This window comes from Aulonocara stuartgranti, assembly GCF_965226115.1.
Source record: "Aulonocara stuartgranti genome assembly, chromosome: 6".
In the NCBI taxonomy this organism is placed as follows: domain Eukaryota; kingdom Metazoa; phylum Chordata; class Actinopteri; order Cichliformes; family Cichlidae; genus Aulonocara; species Aulonocara stuartgranti.
The window spans coordinates 4,514,365-4,533,085 of NC_138944.1; the positions used below are offsets into that span (position 1 = coordinate 4,514,365).

At 40.9% G+C, this 18,721-nt stretch overlaps 1 protein-coding gene across 5 annotated transcripts in view; it reads right to left on the reverse strand.

Moving 5' to 3' along the window:
• Positions 1-14,449, reverse strand: part of rptor (regulatory associated protein of MTOR, complex 1) — a 204,499-nt gene extending 190,050 nt beyond the window's left edge. For 3 of the 5 annotated variants that reach the window (XM_082537589.1, XM_082537588.1, XM_082537587.1), the window contains exons 1-2: positions 13,960-14,449; positions 12,249-12,423 (exon numbers count right to left, since the gene is read on the reverse strand). In XM_082537589.1, coding sequence (XP_082393715.1) covers positions 12,249-12,416 — 168 coding nt within the window. In that variant the 5' untranslated portion in view covers positions 12,417-12,423; positions 13,960-14,449. Of the gene's footprint in view, positions 1-12,248; positions 12,427-13,959 lie in introns of all 5 variants that reach the window. The other 2 variants (XM_082537586.1, XM_082537590.1) reach the window with 2 other exon arrangements.
• Between the last annotated feature and the right edge of the window lie 4,272 nt (positions 14,450-18,721).

An 18,721-nucleotide genomic window follows, 5' to 3' on the forward strand; every position in this document is an offset into this window, starting at 1 on the left:
GAATGAGGGACAGCGTTTCTTTCTGTTCCAGCTCAACACTGCGATACAACATGGCATTTGAGTGTGACAGTACGCAGATGTGCGCCAAATTATTTCTACTGATTTATCTGCTTGTTTATTCCACTTATTATCCAATGCACAGTGAAAACAAAGACCAGTACTCCTGCATCAATTTGGTTTTTCTGGTTGGCCATCAGATATAATGGTGTCAATCTTCATGTGGCTTGTGTAAATGAGTTCCTAGCCTTGGGGTGGTGGTGGTGGGGCTTTCAGGCCTAATTGTGTAATTACTACTGGCATAAATAAAGTGAAAGTAACTTATTTTAAACTGTGAAATATCGAGGTGTCCTCATTCCCTTAATGTTGGTTATTTGCTGAATGGAGACCACGGGGACAAACATGAAAGTGCAGAATTTGCAGTTCCTTCAAAGGCTCAAAAGGAAAAAAAAAGTCAAAGCTCACAGAAAAATGCCAACTTTACAGCAGATATATTAACAGACTGGTACCTAAAAAGTAAAAATTAAAATATAACAAGCAAAAATACTGCCAATCAACGCCTTTGAAACAAGTTGTAAGTCGAGTTGTATTAAGGCCATTATAGCAGGTCATGGCCTCTTTGAGTGAAAGATGTAGCTGTTGGGAGTTTGGTTACTCAGCTGAAATATTTTTAGTTATCTGACAAATAATATGGCTTGCTGTGCAAAAATATATACATACATAGCATTAGCTGGTAATTTGTCCCTACATAGTCTTTTATTTACAGTCAAAGACATTACACACAGAGATATAGAACACAACAAACTATATAAATAGGCATTCATTCATTTTGTTTGTTTATTGTTTTTAATGTGTGCTCATCTCCTGAGCTCCATCAGTGGATTATCAACAGTCATCGACTGACAGGTGATCATATATTGGGAGCTAGATTTGCATTTAAGAATGACCTTTATTCAGTAAACATCGCACAAATTCATATTGATCAAAAAATGAGGTCAAGTATTTTCAAAGAGTTTACACTCCACGTAGTAATAATGTTCTTAAATGAACTTCAATAAACAACCTTGTTGGTGATTAAACCAGGCCGTGCTCTTCTAACATGTTTACTTGTGAAGGAATGAATCATCAATAATCATTGATTTTAAACTGTTATGTTGAATGCAAACTGTGTACAAACACAAACTTGAGTGTCTGTTACACTTTGATCTGGACTATATTTCAAAGGTCTTATTTGTCTGGAAGTAATATTAAGGTATTATTAGGTGCTTCAGTATATACATATACGCATACACACACATGGGTATGTGGCACGGGGCATGTGAGAGAGTATATATATTCTTCAGAGTTCAGGCTGACTAAGGTTCAAAGAGAGCAAGGATTGGCAGAGCCTCTCCGACTGTGAAAAAGGAAAATAACCTTTTGACCCTGAACAAGTGGTTCGTTTATCATCAGATAGGTGGCAGTGGGCTGTTAATTTGCTTGTTAGCACTAATCTGAGTGAAAAACTCAACCAAAATTAGATAATAAAGGCATACTGGCCCTCGTGGATTTCCAATAATATCATGGAGAAGTGAGAGAAGAATTAAGTAGTTAATTCTTTCCTTTGTACAGTCTGCTCTTTTAGTGGGATAAATAAAAAGGGGTGAAACAGAAGAGGGAGTGGGAGGGAGATAAAGTCTGTACGTGCAGCTCAGTGTGTGTTCATGTCTTCCTGTTTCAGCTCTGTAGATACAAGTGGTTGCTGTCCTGCTCTCATTAACTACACGTGACTCCGGGGGATTTTCCTGCCATTTCTATCCAGGCCCTTTAAGACTCCCATACAGCCCCGAGCACCACCTGCTATGTCGATCAATGGACCCTGATTAATCCATTTGTTAGGCCCGCCATAAATTAAGGTTATTAAGATGGTGGAGCGCATTGATCGTGTGCCATAGCAGCAACAGGTCAGATATTGGACGCTTAATCTTAAAATCCAGAAAAAGGCCAAACGTCACTACACATTGATCTGCTTTTTAAATATAAAGACTACGTTTTGGAGATCAAAAAGTTGCAAATGTGGCAGGTACATTAAAATGGAGGAAAGAGTGTTTACTATGTTATGAATTACTGTAAACGGGAAGCAAGGAGACAAAAAGGAAATGGACCCATACATGGCTGGTAGAGGCGGACAAAGACTGTGTTGTTCAGTGAAGTTTTATAGTTTTCCACAGCTGCATTTTCATTGTAGACGACAATAAAGCACAACACAAAAGAAACTCTAGTGGGAAATCACGCCGCTCAGCTGCCCGATATTTCCATCGTGATTCTAAAGTTACTCACGGGTGGCTTCATCTCTACAACATTACATTCATCTCTATACAACAGTCTTTAAAGACATCAAGGCCTTTTTGCAGATGTAGGAGAGCTCAGGTGAACAGGTGAACCACCAGTGGATGCTTGCCTGACTCTACAAGCTAATAGTAAGCTAGTGGTAAACTGCACCTCTATTATCATCGTCACCGTCATTAGTGAAAAAGTTACCTATTTTATAAACGCACAATAACTTATACAACCTATAAAAAAGGTTAATTCTTTGTTATCTAAGCCTGTGCTTTTTATCTGTGGCACCATGACAGATCGTCAGGTGTGCCATGGGAAATTATTTCACGTCACTTAATTAGTCTATAAAATGATTATTTAATTATTGCAAATAATCGGCCATTGTTGAGCATCTGTGTCTTTGATGCAGTGACTGGCAGAATAATAAAATACTCTTTCATGTTCGTGTGAAGCAGCATGTAGCGCAATAATGAATTTGTTGAATTAAGACAACAGACAGTGATGAGACATAACAACAATGGATAAATATTTGAAAAAGAAAAAATGAAGACTCCCAACTGGGGCCGGACAAATTGATAATACAGGTGAAGTGTCTGGCATGAGTGGTGGTCCAATCAAAGCAAAAACTGTGAGCTCGAGGCAATCCAGCGAGCGTTGTTTGTCTGGGTTTCCTTTCACTGGAGATCCAGCTGCACCAACTCTGTTATGCTTAGTGTGCAGAGAAAAGCTTAAATGCAATCTGTAAGCTAAACATCTGCTACTTCAAAACAAAAACGAGGACTATTTTCTTCAACTTCAAAGAAAACACTAAGAAACAGGTAACTTAAATGAGAAAAGGTCTCCCAGAGCTCTAAAAGCAAGCTGCTTAGTAGCGAATTTGAAGCCAGATCTCAAAAACAAAAAAATATCAGCTCATATCAGAATGTCTTGAGCATGGAGAACGTCTGTATGAGCAGTCGTGGACGACATAGCAAAGGCTTCGTTAGCAGAGAGAAAGAGATCCAGTGCTGGATCTTGCCCCACGAGGCGAGTGTCTGTGTTTGATGATTTGCACACTTGTTGCTCCTTAAGAACTGGCTGTGGCGCAGCAAAGTACCGACTTGTGTTTGACCAACAGCGTTTTTGACTGATGACGGGTGCGATGATGCAAAGCTGTTTCAAGTTATGAGTGGTGTGCAAAGGCCGGCACAAATGCTAGATATATTTCAGCATATGAATGAACTGAACACATAAATGCAAGGCCAAAATGAAAACCTACTCACAAGCACAGACAAAATGGATTTTGTTCAAAAGGTGCACCTCTGGCAATAACATCTAGAAAGTGCCATCCTTTGGCATGTTCCCACTCACTCCAAAATGGCAAGCAATTTTCAACAATGCTGCACAGTGAGAGATAATAGAAAAGCATCTAAACACTCTTTAGAAGTTGTCGTTTTATTTCCCCTCACTGTCACTGAATGACTTGACTGGGGCCGAGAAAGCAGCAGTTTATGGAAAGGATAAGACAGTATAGGACCAGGAGAAACCAGCATAGCTACCATAAAAACTCAAAAGAGAGCGAGCTACTGAGAGCTATTGAGGAAGAGCTTCATGTGCCATCAATCCATTTTCTTATTCAATTCAGTGTCGCAGGGGGGGTTGGAGCTTATTCCAGCTGCCAGAGGACAAGAGGCAGGGTACACGCTGGACAGATTGCGAGTTTTTCACAGGGCTAACACAGAGAGACAACCATTCACACCTACAGCCAAGTTAGAATCACCAATTAACCTAATCCCACTAACTGTGTGTCTCTGGACTGTGAGAAGAAGCCGGAGTACCTGCAGGGAACTCGCAGAGACATAGGGAGAACATGCAAACTCCACACGGCCAATTGATAGATTCAAAAAGAGGACGTTCCCGCTGTGAGGCAACAGTGTTGGCTTCATGTGCACATTTCTTCCATTCCTGCCAGTATATCAGCTTTGTGATCATCTAAACAGGGCTAGGTTTCACACCGAGTGAATAGAACCAAATAGAAAGAGCAAGGTACCGTCCCTACACACTGCTCCCCGGGCGCCCAGTGGCTGCCCACTGCTTCACTGAGTGAATGGGTTAAATGCAGAGAGGGATTTTCCCCACGGGGACCAATAAAGTACACTTTCTTCTTCTTTCTTCTTCTTGTTGCAGGCTGCTGAGTTTGCATCTTTTGCTGTGAAGTACAGCCAGACTTTTGACCGCTTCGCTTTGGGCATTTTTAATCTGTAGCTCTGCTCTAAAAGAACGTACATACCTGGGCCCGCCTACTATCCTTGCAAAGGTAAAATGATTGGCTAGAATCCAAAGTGTACGACATCTCAGGAAAAAAAGCACCGAAATAAAGCACCAAAATGTGCGCTGCTTTTCTGGTTACTACTGTTTGCCATAACGGCACTGGATACCGGTACCCATCCCTACTGACGTCACTAGCCGTGTCTGGGCCCAAACTACGCTTCAGGTCCTAAAGTCAAACTAACACTGCGGGATCACTGAGTTGAGATTAAACAGAACAAGACACAAAGCATTGAAACAAGTTAAAATCACAACAACCTTATTAAACGCAGAGTAGTTTGGACCCGGAAGCAGGATTCATCATATCATCACTTAAAGACCGGATAGCTGCATTTATGTGTAAAAAGTGATCTGGTGCTTATGTAGCGCTTTTCTACTCTACTTCAGCACTCAGAGCACTAAAAAAGATTTTGGCATAGTTTAATAAACTTATTTGGTATTTTGACATTAGTTCTATTGAACAAGGCTGATGCTATTTCCTACCAGACAGAAAGCCAAGACAATATCCCACATCACACTGTTTACTTGCCAAACCTTCTACATCCATCTCAACCACAAGAGAATGACTGATACAGTTCATCAGTCTTCATGGCAAATGAAAACATCACCATTATCTCTGCACTAATTACAGTAACATAAAGAGGAAACACAAGATGGTGGAATGGAGATGCACTCATATCAATGCAATACTGTTTTTGAATTTCTTGGAAGTGTCAAAAAAAGAGTGTAACCTCATCAAAAAAAACAAAACTTCTGTTCTTTCCTGACAGCGTTAATATTCTGCTCCTGACAAGTCGGGACGTTGTTAACCAACTGGTATTTAATTTGGAGCTAGCAGTTTAATGGAATTTGCAGATATTTAAGCAAAGTCGCTGTTTTAATCAACGTAAAATCGTTAGCGTGCAATTCTTTTTAGCACCTTGCAAATACATTCTGTTTTCATGGCTCGGTAGCTAAAAGTCTATATGCTCCCTAATGAACTGCACGCATTGATTGAATTCAACTAATGAAGCAGAAGTAAAACCAGCACAGCCCACCTGTCTTGTTTCCACATTATTATTATTATTGTTATGAGCTTGGATATTGATGACTTATTGATTTCATTATCGTTAAGCTGAAAAACGCACCATGTCTGGAAACCAGCAGGGAAAGAAAGGAGACATATTTAATTGAATCGTATGTGTGTGATCAATAGTCAGAGAAACGTGTGTTATAGGTCATTTACCAACCAATACAAACCACAAAGCTATAAAAACCAAGCATTACTCCCATACTCCCTGCCATATAATAATGAATTCCTAGAAAACACATTTAATTTGGTGATCAGAGTCCTGAAAAAAAGAAAAGATTGCCTTGAGCCATGTGTAAATCCAAAACAAAAAGGTCGCTAAACTGCCCGATAAGTCCATTAAAATCTTAGACGGGGAAAAGAAAAGAAAAAAAAAAAAACCTCAGGCCTTTTTTTTTTTTTTGAAAAGTTGCTACAACAATTCAATATTCTGCTTTGACTAAATGTTACAACAACAATTTTTTGTCACTACAACAAAGTAACAAAAAACTCATTGCTGACAATTTTAAAACGCTGTCACACCATCATGGAGGAAAATCAGTGAAAAATGAAGCCACACTTTACTTGTATCTCCAAAATCTGATGTCCACAGACATGTCGAAGGACGAGTCACATTCTGGGTTTGATATAAGATGTGAAAACTACATGAAAGACAGGGAAACCAGCTCTTTCCAGCTGGTGTAGCTTTGCTTTTGTCTTTTGATCAGCAGTAATAAAAAAAACACAAGGGAAAATAAAAATGCACAAGTACAAAATCAAACTACCTCCCTACACTGTGTTAACAGTGTATTGCATTATGAGCAAAATAGTAGGGCTGCACGATTTTGCATAAAATGAGAATCACGCTTTTTTGGCTTAGAATTGAGATCACGATTCTCTCACGATTTTCTTTTCCAGTATAAATATTTATTGCACTTATTAACTGCACATCAACTTCGTAACAGTTGAGACTGAAGATAAAAACAATAAATAAACATAAAAACAACAAATGTCTCACGTTTTGTTGTTGCCGCAAAATGTTGTACTGCTTGAAATTCCGTCTCCACCGTTGCTCGACGCTGCGTGTATAGAGCAGGTAGTGCAACAATAGAAAAATAGTTGCGGGACGGCACTGTGTAGTGTTTGTCTAGGGTGTTGATCATTTTCCTAAATCCCTTGTTTTGCACAGTGTTGATGGGAGCCATATCTTTGGTCAGGTGATAAGTAATAGCCTCCGTAATTTCTTTGTGCCTGCGGGAGTTCGACGTGTATAGGGAAGCGCTGTATAAGGTTCCCGTTATTAATGTTTGGGTGGTTGACCGGGACGGATTTTCTCCTGTCACTTTCTCGTCATCCCTGACGTGCTCTCCGTTGTTTTTTCCCTGTGTAAAATTATTTTAGCAGCCAGCTTCTATATCACGTGGTATAAGGCTCCGCCCTTGTCATTTGTTGAGCAGGAAGAGTGAGCGCTTGTTTTCATGCAGATTACGTCCCGGATCAAAATGCGGTACAATCGTCGTCGTTTTCTTTTTTTTCTTTTTTCTTTTTTTTAAATCGTTGTCATTTGGAAATGAGATCGCACATAAGTATGAATCGAGATCGCGATTTTCTAACGATTAATCGTGCAGCCCTACAAAATAGAGTTCAATATTTTTCATTTTTAACACTGGAAGGTTTGGCCTTTTCATCTTTATGCAGAAACTGACAGGCAAGATAGGATCAAATTAAGTGTTGTTTCTACTAATGCGTCTAATGCGACTTCTGTAAAGTGCAGTCTGATGGCTGAAATTGGGTGTATAAATGTATTTTCCATATTTTTTAGATTCTACACAAGTTTTTGACAGATTTCTAAAATATTTGTCGTCTTGTTTTTATGACAGGCAGTCTAATAAGTTTGTTAAACACTGTATCCAGAATGATGTGTAAAGGGGTCGATATGAACTTCTCACCCACCCGCTGATGATGCTGTACATATCCTGTTTAGCTGTAAAATTAATGCTGATCTGCCTTCATGCCCAACAACCTGAACCAGTCCTAAAAACAAGCACAATGAGGCCATTCCTGTGACAGACAGGCTATCGAGTCGGGGCAGGGTTTCGTCAGCGTTTACGAAGAAACTGTTACACTATAAGAGGACAAGTTTGCATCAACCAGTCTAACGTCAAACCGCTTGCAGCTCAACAAGGGATTGTGAAGCATGACAGGTAGGAAGCGAAAAGTTCCTGTGCATGCATGACAGCTCAAGTTTCATGCTGCTTTGAGACAGTTTATCTATCATTCAAAACAATATTTAAAGCCCTGATGCCATTACATGTTTTAATATAAATGCAAAAGAAAATAGAAGTCTCTTTGGGAAGGACGGTAGGCAGCGGGGCAAAGCTCACAAACTGTCAAATCCCTGCAGTGTAGTGGTGGCAGCGTCGTGACATGAGGTGTTTAAGGAAGAGAGAATTTAAGGAAAGGAAGTTTTTGAAGAAATCCTGGAGTGAAAGAATTGCCTTTCAACAACAAAATTTACCAAAGCAAATGACTAACTCAGTAATATTATCAAAGATTCAGATGTTCCAGAATAAATATTTAGCCATTGTGTCATTTAGCTTGCAATCAAACTCAGTGGCTCTCCACTTCAAAAACAAAAAAAAGTGTGTACTCTGTAATCCACCCAATTTGAGAAAATTCAAGGAGAACCTGTTAAAGGTTAGCACAGCATCATCATTCTGTTTTTAAATCATCCCCACTTCATATTTTTCACCTGATGGTAATCATCCCATCTTCTGTGGCTCTGCACACTTTGAAAACCCCAGAGGTACTGGGAATATTTTGTGGTCTTTACTAATAAAAAAAAAAGTCAATTAATTGATTAATAGTGCAACTTAATAAATTAGAGAATTGTATGTGAATCCAAAATGGAGCCAGCTGCTAATGATTTTAGAAGACTGGTAGTATGAAACAAGAAAAAAAAGCCCAAGAACACAAAAACTCCATGCAAAGCCAAAGATGGCTCGAGCCTTTAGAAGGTTCTCAAAAATAAATGAGTGCAGACACTGCAAGCTAAAGCTAGCGTAACAACTATTCAGTCACTTGAAAGCTAATCAAGGCAAATATGAAGCACTATTTTGTTTAAAATGCTGATTCTTAATACAGTCATACCAAGTGTGACATCTGTTAAAATGGTCAGTGTCAGCTGATGTTTGGAAACTATTGGGCTAAAAATAAAGTGTACATCCTGAGAATCAATAACGCCCTGCACTGCAATCCATTATCTCTACAGGTGGATGTTCAGGTTTTTGTGCCATCAAGATAAAGGTTTCATGCTCTCTGTTCACTGTGGGGGAGGGGAGGGACAAAAATAGATATGAAAGTGCTGACAGCACTAGTTTAGGTTTTTCAGTTTATCGATGGGAGTCAATCAAACCCCTGAAAAAAAAGAAAGAAAAAAAAATCACTGCAAACCTAACCCCGCTCATTAACGCTCAGTCAGACTAAATGCTCGACTTCAGGTCTGACAGCTCGATAAAAGAAATGTGATCCTTCCACCAACCTAACTACTACCACGACATGCTTTCTGATCAAAAATGACATGGCGCTTTATTAGTTAAAGTCAGCTGCTCGTCACCTGACTTTGCCCTGTACTGTACAAGCGTTCTTACAGGATATCTGATAGCTGTTATCGTGATTCTACTTGGTAGGTTCAGCAGCTGTACACACAATCCTGCTTTGCTCCGAGTGGCTGCAGATGACTGCAAACACACAGATGACTCAAAAGCTGTGACTGAACCAACAGCGGACTAAACACACAATTTGAACCAATAAGCCTAGTAATAGTGCAGGTTACCTGTCACCATACCGAGTCAACTCAATGTGTCTCACAGAACAAGACCTCTGACTGACCTCTGTTAGAGTCATTTGCCTTTTTCTTCTCTATAATACGCTTTGGTCTTGATTTTAAGATGTAAAATGCCCAGACATTTAACACAATGTTATTAAAATTGAACTAAATCATGAACTTTCTTCCCCAAAGTGCAGAAAGAGTTTTTTTAAAAGCCTTCTCACGGCATGCCTCTTTTGCCAGCCTTAACTTTTTGCTGACCAACTTGTTCTCTAAGCAAACTCCTATCGATACTGTCAGTCACCTTAAATCAGCCAAAGCACTACATGTGGTCTCAACTACCAGAGGTGAAAGTATGTGAAGCTGCAGGTCTAAACCTTCATGTCATTAAAGGGTTTCTACTAAAGCACTCCACATTATCAGAACTCCATCACCATCATCATCATCAATCAACTAGATAAAAATTCTGACGAATGCAAAACTCACTGGTAAAATGAACCTAAGAAGCACTACAGCCTCATCTGTGTCCTTTATGATTCTGCTCTAAGATCAGAAAAATAAACAGAATTAAACAAAACTGGCTAATGTACACTAGCAGCAATCAGCAGCAGGACTTAAAGTTAGGTGTCCGTCCGGTCTCGCTGCGCTGGACCTTTTTATTTATTTTTATTATAATAGAAATGGTGGTGTATTCAACACCACGTTTTCTCAATGTGTCCACAGCAGAGGATTTGCTGTTTCTGCTGCCTTTTAAAATGTTAGCATTCATGTTCATGTCACTTCTGACAAGATTACGATTTCTGACACACACGAATTTCAGTTTTGCGTGTGCTTTGAGTGTGCTCTGCGAGTGCCGACACAGGCAGGTGTAGTTGATAGCTGCCTGCTATGCTTCACCTTCACTGACCTGACGCCAACTGCCAGAAATTGCAATTCTACTAATGGCCACTTGAGGCCTGGTCCAAAAGTGAGCCAATCTGCCTAGACTCCCATATTAACACAACTTTACAGCATTAAATACATGGTTCAGTATCAAGTTATAAAAATTGTTACAAAATTGTTACAACCTACATGGAGACAATTACAACAGTTTTTTTCAGCAGGTCGCCAGTGAGCATCTGCTAGGATTCACCTCACCTAACCAGAGTCACTGACCTCTCAACCATAACTGTGCCGTTGTGCCCAGAGTATGTTTAATGAAATTATCTGACAAATAACATGGGATTCCATGTGGTACAAAGCTTCCAAGCAATCTGCTGTTCCACTTCAGTTGATTAAATAGTGGTTCTTCTAGAACTGATGATTTAAAAACTAATTAGCAGGTATCTGTGTATCTAGGCTGAGCCAGCAACTTAGTACTTGCTGTCTCATCTACATACGGTCACTTCTTGCTCAAAAGGAAACAAAAATGGACAACCAATCTACGAACCAGAAGATGACTTCAAAATGGCTTCAACCACCTTTCACATACTGCGTACAATCGACATTGATATCTTAATCATGTTTTTCAGAAAATAAAATAAAAAACATTCAAATGCATTCTGAATTCCCCAATCCCCAGGCTACAGTCAAATTCAAAGCTAAATTCTGTTCTGCATAAGACACACAAATAAAGCTCTCGTAGCCCAGACATGTGAAAGGACACATTCTTCTTCCAAGTTTACAAATGAGGACGGAGGGCCTGAAAATGCTCTGAGCAATGAAAGATTTAACACGGTTGATTTAGCATGACTTCCTGATAGGAATGTCCATTTCAGCTAGCCCATATTACCTCTTTTAAATCAATAGCAGCTCCACATTTAATGATGCCTTCATTTCCCTGCAGCTTGACACCTCAGCGGGCACTGCGGAGTAATTCAACTCATGTCCTAACAGCAGCGAAGTTTTAAATTTTCATCTGGGTGAATTTCTACAATCGGTGCAGAGTTTCTGAGGGTTACGTACAACTAAGTGACATTTGCCATCATTATAATGGCAGTGCTCTGTAGCCGTGAGGCGATAAAATAATCAGGTTGGTAGCACTGCAGTGGATCAAACGGCAGCTTTATGGGAGCTGAAACACACGGTGACCATTCATGTGGGAAACCCTTTTAGGTTCCCCCTGAAAGCGTAGCATTGGTAGCTGGTAATCAAGCAGAATGAAATGAATTGGCAGAGTAATAGAGACGAGGGTAGCCAGTGATTTGCTGCTGTTTAAAGACTGATAAGCTCTTGAAGCACAGCATGTAGCATCAAGGAATTTGATTTGTCTTTTTAATGAGTTGAATTTTTGAGAACTGGCCCCGTGGATAACCATTTGACCCACCCTGTCCTATAAAGCAGGAATTTTCTGCTGTAGTTACAAACCACAAGAAATCCTTCTAGGATAAAAATTAATGCTCAATCAATACGTTACATGAAAGATGATATCAGAGTTTGATCTTTTTGTGGGAACTGCTGATTAGAGGGGGAAAAAAAAAAAAACATACTATAATATTTATCTTTTAAAAATAACAGTCTTTCTAAAGCTACATCTAAAGCATCAAAACTCATTAAATTAAATCAACAATCTTAGATTTCCTGTTTTATTGGTTCCTGCTTAAAACTAACAGTCCCATCAGATATATGAGCATGAAAATGCAGCTATACAAGTCGCTATAAGCTGAGATAAAAGGAAAAACAGCCTCTGTGACCTCAAAGCAGAGCTCACACAGGAAACATCCTCAGGCTCTTGATTTACTCCTGTACATGGATGAGAAGAGAAATTACCCTGTCCTTCATCCGCCAGCTCTGCGCCAGGGCCTTGGAGCCCTCAATCTTCTCTGAGTGCCTCTTCTTCATGAAGGCCAAGGGAAGTTTCCAGTCATTCATATCGGCCTCCTCTTCCTCAGCGAGGCCCACAGCCGGTGAATGAAGCAAGTCTGAGTCCATTTTCATCAGGGCCCTGCTGGGAGAGCGCTCATGTTAATGTCACTGGTTTGATTTTGAAGTGTCTTTGGCTGTAGCTACTGGGTATCCACAAAAAGATTGGCAGGCTCACTTTAGCCATTTAATTGCTGCATATAGTCGATATTGACATTAGTCTCAAAAATAAATAAATAAAAATCTTAAAACATAATTTGGAGACATTTCCAGTCCAGATGCAGCCAAATGTGCTACTGTGCAGCTATTTTATTAAGTAATGGATGATAAATAATAAAGAAAGAAAGTAAAAACAGAATATATACACAATAGATGTAAGCAATCCTAAATACATTTTTGATTACCAACTGAGATATTCATAGGAAAATTTAAACAGCAATAAAAGCGCACTGTCAGATAACTGCAGGAGGCCTGTTCAGAGAGCTCGAGACTTAGATCCAGATTTAGATGAATTTATTCATTCAAACGTCTTCAGTGTTTAAACAACATGTAAAAGAACTTTTGCTTCCTTTTTCAGTAATAAAACGTTTCATTATATTATCTTAGCACAAGTATAAAAAAATTAAGCATCATGACTTCGATCCACGTCTCTTTGTGCAGCTGTTGAAGTTCTACAGGATGAAGACGTGACCTGAGAGGCAGCCGCCCCTGTTTGTACATTATTGCATATGTTTGTCCCTCTTGGCCATGCTATCATCACAGATACAAGCCATTTCTTTTGGGCCAAAGTCTGCTTTGTCAATATGGATCACCAATCATCTGATAAAGTTCCGTCCTCTTAAATGCTTCCTATACAGGATTGGTGAGGGTTTATCCAAGCTGGCATTACAAAGCAGGGGTAACACAGTCAATTTATAATTACTAAAACACTTAACAAGCATTGTGGGAAGAAGCCAGAGTACCTGCTACTGTCCGATAAAGTAAGAACAGCTCCATCCCTCCTTGTACTGTTGTTATGGGCTATACCAAGCAGACTGTTTCTACACTCAGATAATAATCTGATTATCAACACTGGCAGCGGACTTTTCCACTTTATGCCCTTTAAGTCATGGGATGGTGGTTATGAGTCATTTTTATGCCGTGTGAATCTGCTGCTGTGAATCCTGTTTGAATGAAACCCACAACAGCAACTGAAACCAAACACACTCACATCTGGCTTCCTCCACTTTATTTGAACAGGCTAGCTGCCTGACTCTGTAGCAAAGCAACAGCTGTAGAGATGTTTCAGCTCTACAGCTGGAGCCACGGGACAGGAGGTCGATGGGTTTTTATCTTTACTGCCTCTGCATTCGTGCTAAAACGGCCCAGCTGTGTTAAACTTGGCTGCACGGATGCTGGCGAGCAGCAGGCTCAGTCCAGTCCAGCTAGCTAAGCTAAACTAGCGCGGCTAATGTAACAGCTCTGCTGTCAGGTGTCAGACTGCACCGAGGCCAGTAATATTCACTTAAAGCCTTTTTAAAGCGAGTCTCTGAACCACACACGCGTGACAGAGATAAGGAGACCGATCAAATGTGCAGAAAAGGCACCTAGAGTGTCAGCGAAGCGTGCAGGTGCAGACCTTGGTGCGGTGGGATTATCAGCCCGGGCTGTGGAAGCTCTCCTTCTCCGGACAATGACAGACACGGTCGCACACACAATCCTGGTCAGCAAATTGTAGGGCAGCGTCCAGAGCCTGTAGAGTAAGTCAAAGCCGTCAAATCCGAGCTGCACGGGCGCGTGTTTGCAGGGGAATCTGCGGCTCCTCTCCCCACGGCTCTTCGCTATGGGAAGGGGCTGCAGGCGAGGCCCATCTTCACACGGACAGTCTGCCACAGCCACACGTAACGGCGGCCGCACTTATCAATGACTGGGCTCGCGTGGACTCCTTCTACGTACCAGCGGCCCTGGTAGTCGGCTCCGAGCGACGGTCTTCGAGGAAATCTCAAATAATTCCGGGAATTTCTCCGAAGAGGCACTTCTTCAGCACTTCTGCAAGGGCGCAGCCATCTTGAGTTGAACCCAGAATGCACTGTTGGGGCGGCGAAGCTGTCGTGAAACGTCACAGCTGTTGTTCCTGGCGTCACTCACCAAAATATAAACACACGTACTCACGGCAGCCTCCAAAAAGCATTTACGATTTTGTAAATACTTTTTTAAAATGATAATGGCCATTTTTTGTGGGGTTTTTTTTCTTAAATCTTAAATTTTATTTCTTACATAGAATTTTTTATGACTTTTTCCTCCCGTATGTTGCTCTGTCACCAGATTACTTCAGCTTGACAATGTGGTTTGCTTTGCTGCTTCCTTTGGAGGAAGTTCCTCTGTTTAGGAAAAGGTGCTTTGGAATTAAGAAAACGAGGTTATTATGGTTTTGGTTTTCTTTCTTCTCCTGACATTTTTCCCTTGAATTTAATTGTAGTATTTTTTTATAAGTATTGAACTTTATGTTCTGCGTCTTCAATTTACAGTAAAGGTCAAAGAAATAAAGAAAAACTTCAGCTTGACAAAGTGCTTTACAACGTCATTTGAGAAAACAAATCTCATTATTTAAGAAAAGGTGCTTTGTTATTTTTAAAATGAGAACGGAGGTCTGGAAACAAGGACTTTTCCCCCCCAACATATTTTTTCCAACTACCCGTTTAATATAGTTTGTAGTAACAAATTTAGATTAAAATATGACTTCATAAAATCCCAAATAGGTTGTGATGTTATCTGCTTGGTTATTAGCTTACAGAAATAACATGTACCACATGCGTGGTTAAATACATCTCACCACAGCTACACCAATTATTTCCAGTAGGCTTAAATGTATTGAATTGCTGCCATGCGATTGGTCGATTAGATATTTTTGTTCATAAACAGTTGAAGGGGTGTACTTAACAAGCGCCGGTGAATCTGGTCCATATTTTTGTACCAAATGTCCTTATTTTTCCTTATTAAAGGGAAAAGGTTTAACAAACAAACAAAAAAAGAATACACTTACACAGGTTTGTGGCCTTATTTATTCAGCGATAGTGGGGAAAAGCACTGACATGGATCCTTCCTTCCTTTCATCCTAAACAGCAAAGTATTTGTTTTAATTGTGAAACTATTTCAGGATATTTTGCTGTCACTTAAGGGGACATTTGCTAAATGTCATTATTTTTTCAATCAGTGCCAGCTAACATTAATTTAGTTGTTACACCACAAGCCATACAATACAATACAATCAATTGACTTGTTGTATGAGTAGGACGTCAATACTATTGAAATGGACTGACATTTATACAGAAGTTATCTTGCTTAATAGTCATCAGTGTGCTTTAAATTACCAGTGACATGCACACAAGTTAGAATAATCAACCAACCTAACAGGCATGTTTTTGGACTGTGAGAGGAAACCAAAGCACCTGGAGAAAACCCATTTAGTCACAGTTTGAAAACATCGAAAGTCTGTACAAATAAAATCCTCAGGAGGGCTCAGTTTCAGAGCCCTCTTACTGTGGGGAAATAGCACCAACCACTGAAATCTACAGGGTTCCAGTAACCATATTATCCATTTTTTAAACCACTCATCCAATTCTGAGTCATGGGTGGTGAAAGAATCACTTGTTAACCTTACATGTATGTCTGAGAGAATCCACACACAGTGGCGCAATGGTTATCCCACTGTCATCCCACACCAAGAAGGTTCCTGCTTTTAAACAGCTGGCCAACTGAAAAGCTGGAGCCTTTCTGTGTGAAGTTTACATGCATAGATTTTATTAGCATACTGTAAGGTTCTCTGTCCCGGTCGTTGTGTCCTTGGGCAAGACACTTTACCCTACCGCCTACTGGTGTTGGCCAGAGGGGCTGATGGCGTGATATGGTAGTCTCGCTTCTGTCAGTCTGCCCCAGGGCAGCTGTGGCTACGACCGTAGCTGCCTCCACCAGTGTGTGAATGCGAGAGTGAATGAATAGTGGAATTGTAAAGCGCTTTGGGTGCCTTGAAAAGCGCTATATAAATGCAATCCATTATTATTATTATCCCAATCTCCCTTTCAAGTGTTACCAAACTGGATGGAAAGTATGAACTACTAACTGAAAGCAGTCTGACAATTTCTGAGAGACTAAAACTTGCTTCTATCTGACTGCTGTAAAAGTGACTGACAGCGAGCTGTTGGGATGCTCATCCTTTTGGCAGGCTGATTTCTTGGTCAACTTTCTACTTGCTTGTTTACTCAGCTTGTCCCAACAGCCAACTCTCGGAAAGGTCCAGATGGTTTCAAATGTCTTCCATTTCATAAATATTTAGACCATATTCTCCCCAGAACACTCAAACCTTTAGAAATGATTTTCTACCCTTGGTCTGATCTCTGCCTCACCACAGTGTAACCACACAGATCTGCAGAGAGTTCTTTGGATTTCATTGCACTGATATTACCCCGATAAGCAGTGTGGATTGCAGGCAGGACTTTTATGTGCACATGTGTATGCCTCACTATATTATCCCCAATCAACTCAGTGTTCCACAAAGGGAATCTGGTGCCGTTTGAGACACATTTCAAGAATAATTAAAGCAGAAAGAATAAACCAGACCGAAAATCTGGAGCAAAATCAAGAAGATGTTTGTAAATGAGAGATTTATTTAACCTGAAAATGTGCACATCACCCCTCAGTGAGATTAAGTGAATCTTAAGCTAGTTCATAAGGAGTGTTGTGTTATATGTAAGTCATAAATGTGCCCAAACCCAGCCATTTAGACTGGCTTTAGCTGTGCTTTTTAAACCAGTATAGCAAACTGGTAGTCATACATAAGCTACACATCCATAACATGGTGTCTAACCAGATGCTGGCCACACATTTTCGACCAGGATATGTCCTTCAATGCTTATATCTCTAAAATTAGAAACAGTCTCAGAGTGATGCTGAAAAATTAGTTCATGTATTTATTATTTCTAGGCTTGACTATTGCAATTCATAATTATTAGGTTTCTCCCATTGAATACTGCAGGTTGCCCATTTATTGCAGCATTTTATGATGACTGACGCTTTCTGGATGTTTGCATCAAACTTCTGATCACACAGTCTTCTAAACTGAAGGCAGTTTCAGAATCAGAATCAGAATCAGAAAGGGTTTTATTGCCAAATGTTGAGCAGGTTTACAACATTAGGAAATTGCTGCGGTGCTTCAGTGCAAACATACTGTCATAAATTACGCTTAAATAGACATGAAAATAAAAATAAGAATAAGAATTAAAAGTGCTAAGTAGATAGATATATACATGAGTGCAGGTGGTGATCAGTGCAAACATGGAATGATGCAGTGAACACAGCGTAGGGTCATGTGTTAGTGGTGGGAACAGTCATGTGGTTATTGTTCATGTGTCCAACAGCAGAGGGGAAGAAACTGTTCTTATGGCGAGAGGTTCTGGTGCGAATGGACCGGAGCCTCCTGCCTGAGGGGAGCAGGTCAAACAGACTGTGTCCAGGGTGAGAAGGGTCAGCTGAGATCCGAGCTGCACGCCCCAGTGTCCTGGAGGTGTACAGGTCCTGCAGAGATGGGAGTCTGCAGCCAATCACCTTCTCAGCAGAGCGCACAACACGCTGCAGTCTCTGTTTGTCATCTGCAAACTTGATTAGCTTGACAGACTGGTGGGTGGAGGTGCAGCAGTTGGTGTACAGGGAGAAGAGCAGAGGAGAAAGAACACAGCCCTGAGGGGAGCCGGTGCTGATGGTCCGGGAGTCCGAGACATTCTTTCCCAGCCTCACATGCTGTTTCCTGTCCGTCAGGAAGTCAGTGATCCACCGGCAGATGGGATCAGGCACATTCATCTGGGAAAGCTTGCCTCGGAGATGGTCTGGAAGGATGGTGTTGAAGGCAGAGCTGAAGTCCACAAACAGGATCCTGGCGTAGGTTCCTGGGGAGTCCAGATGCTGCAGGATGAAGTGTAGGGCCATGTTGATGGCGTCATCTACAGACCTGTTGGCTCTGTATGCAAACTGCAGGGGGTCCAGGAGGGGGGCTGTGAGGGTCTTGAGATAGGAGGGAACCAGGCGCTCAAATGACTTCATGACCACAGATGTCAGAGCCACGGGTCTGTAGTCATTTAGTCCAGTGATCCTAGGTTTCTTGGGGACAGGGATTATGGTAGAGGACTTGAAGCAGGCAGGCACATGACATGCCTGCAGTGAGGAGTTGAAAATGCCAGAAAACACTGGGGCCAGCTCGTTTGCACAGTGTCTGAGGGTGGCAGGAGACACACCGTCTGGGCCAGGAGCTTTTCGAGCATTCAGACTCTTAAACTGCTTCCTCACATCTGCTTCATGAATATGAAGAGTTGTGGTGGGAGGAGGTGGTGTGAAATCCTCCTTTGTGTGGG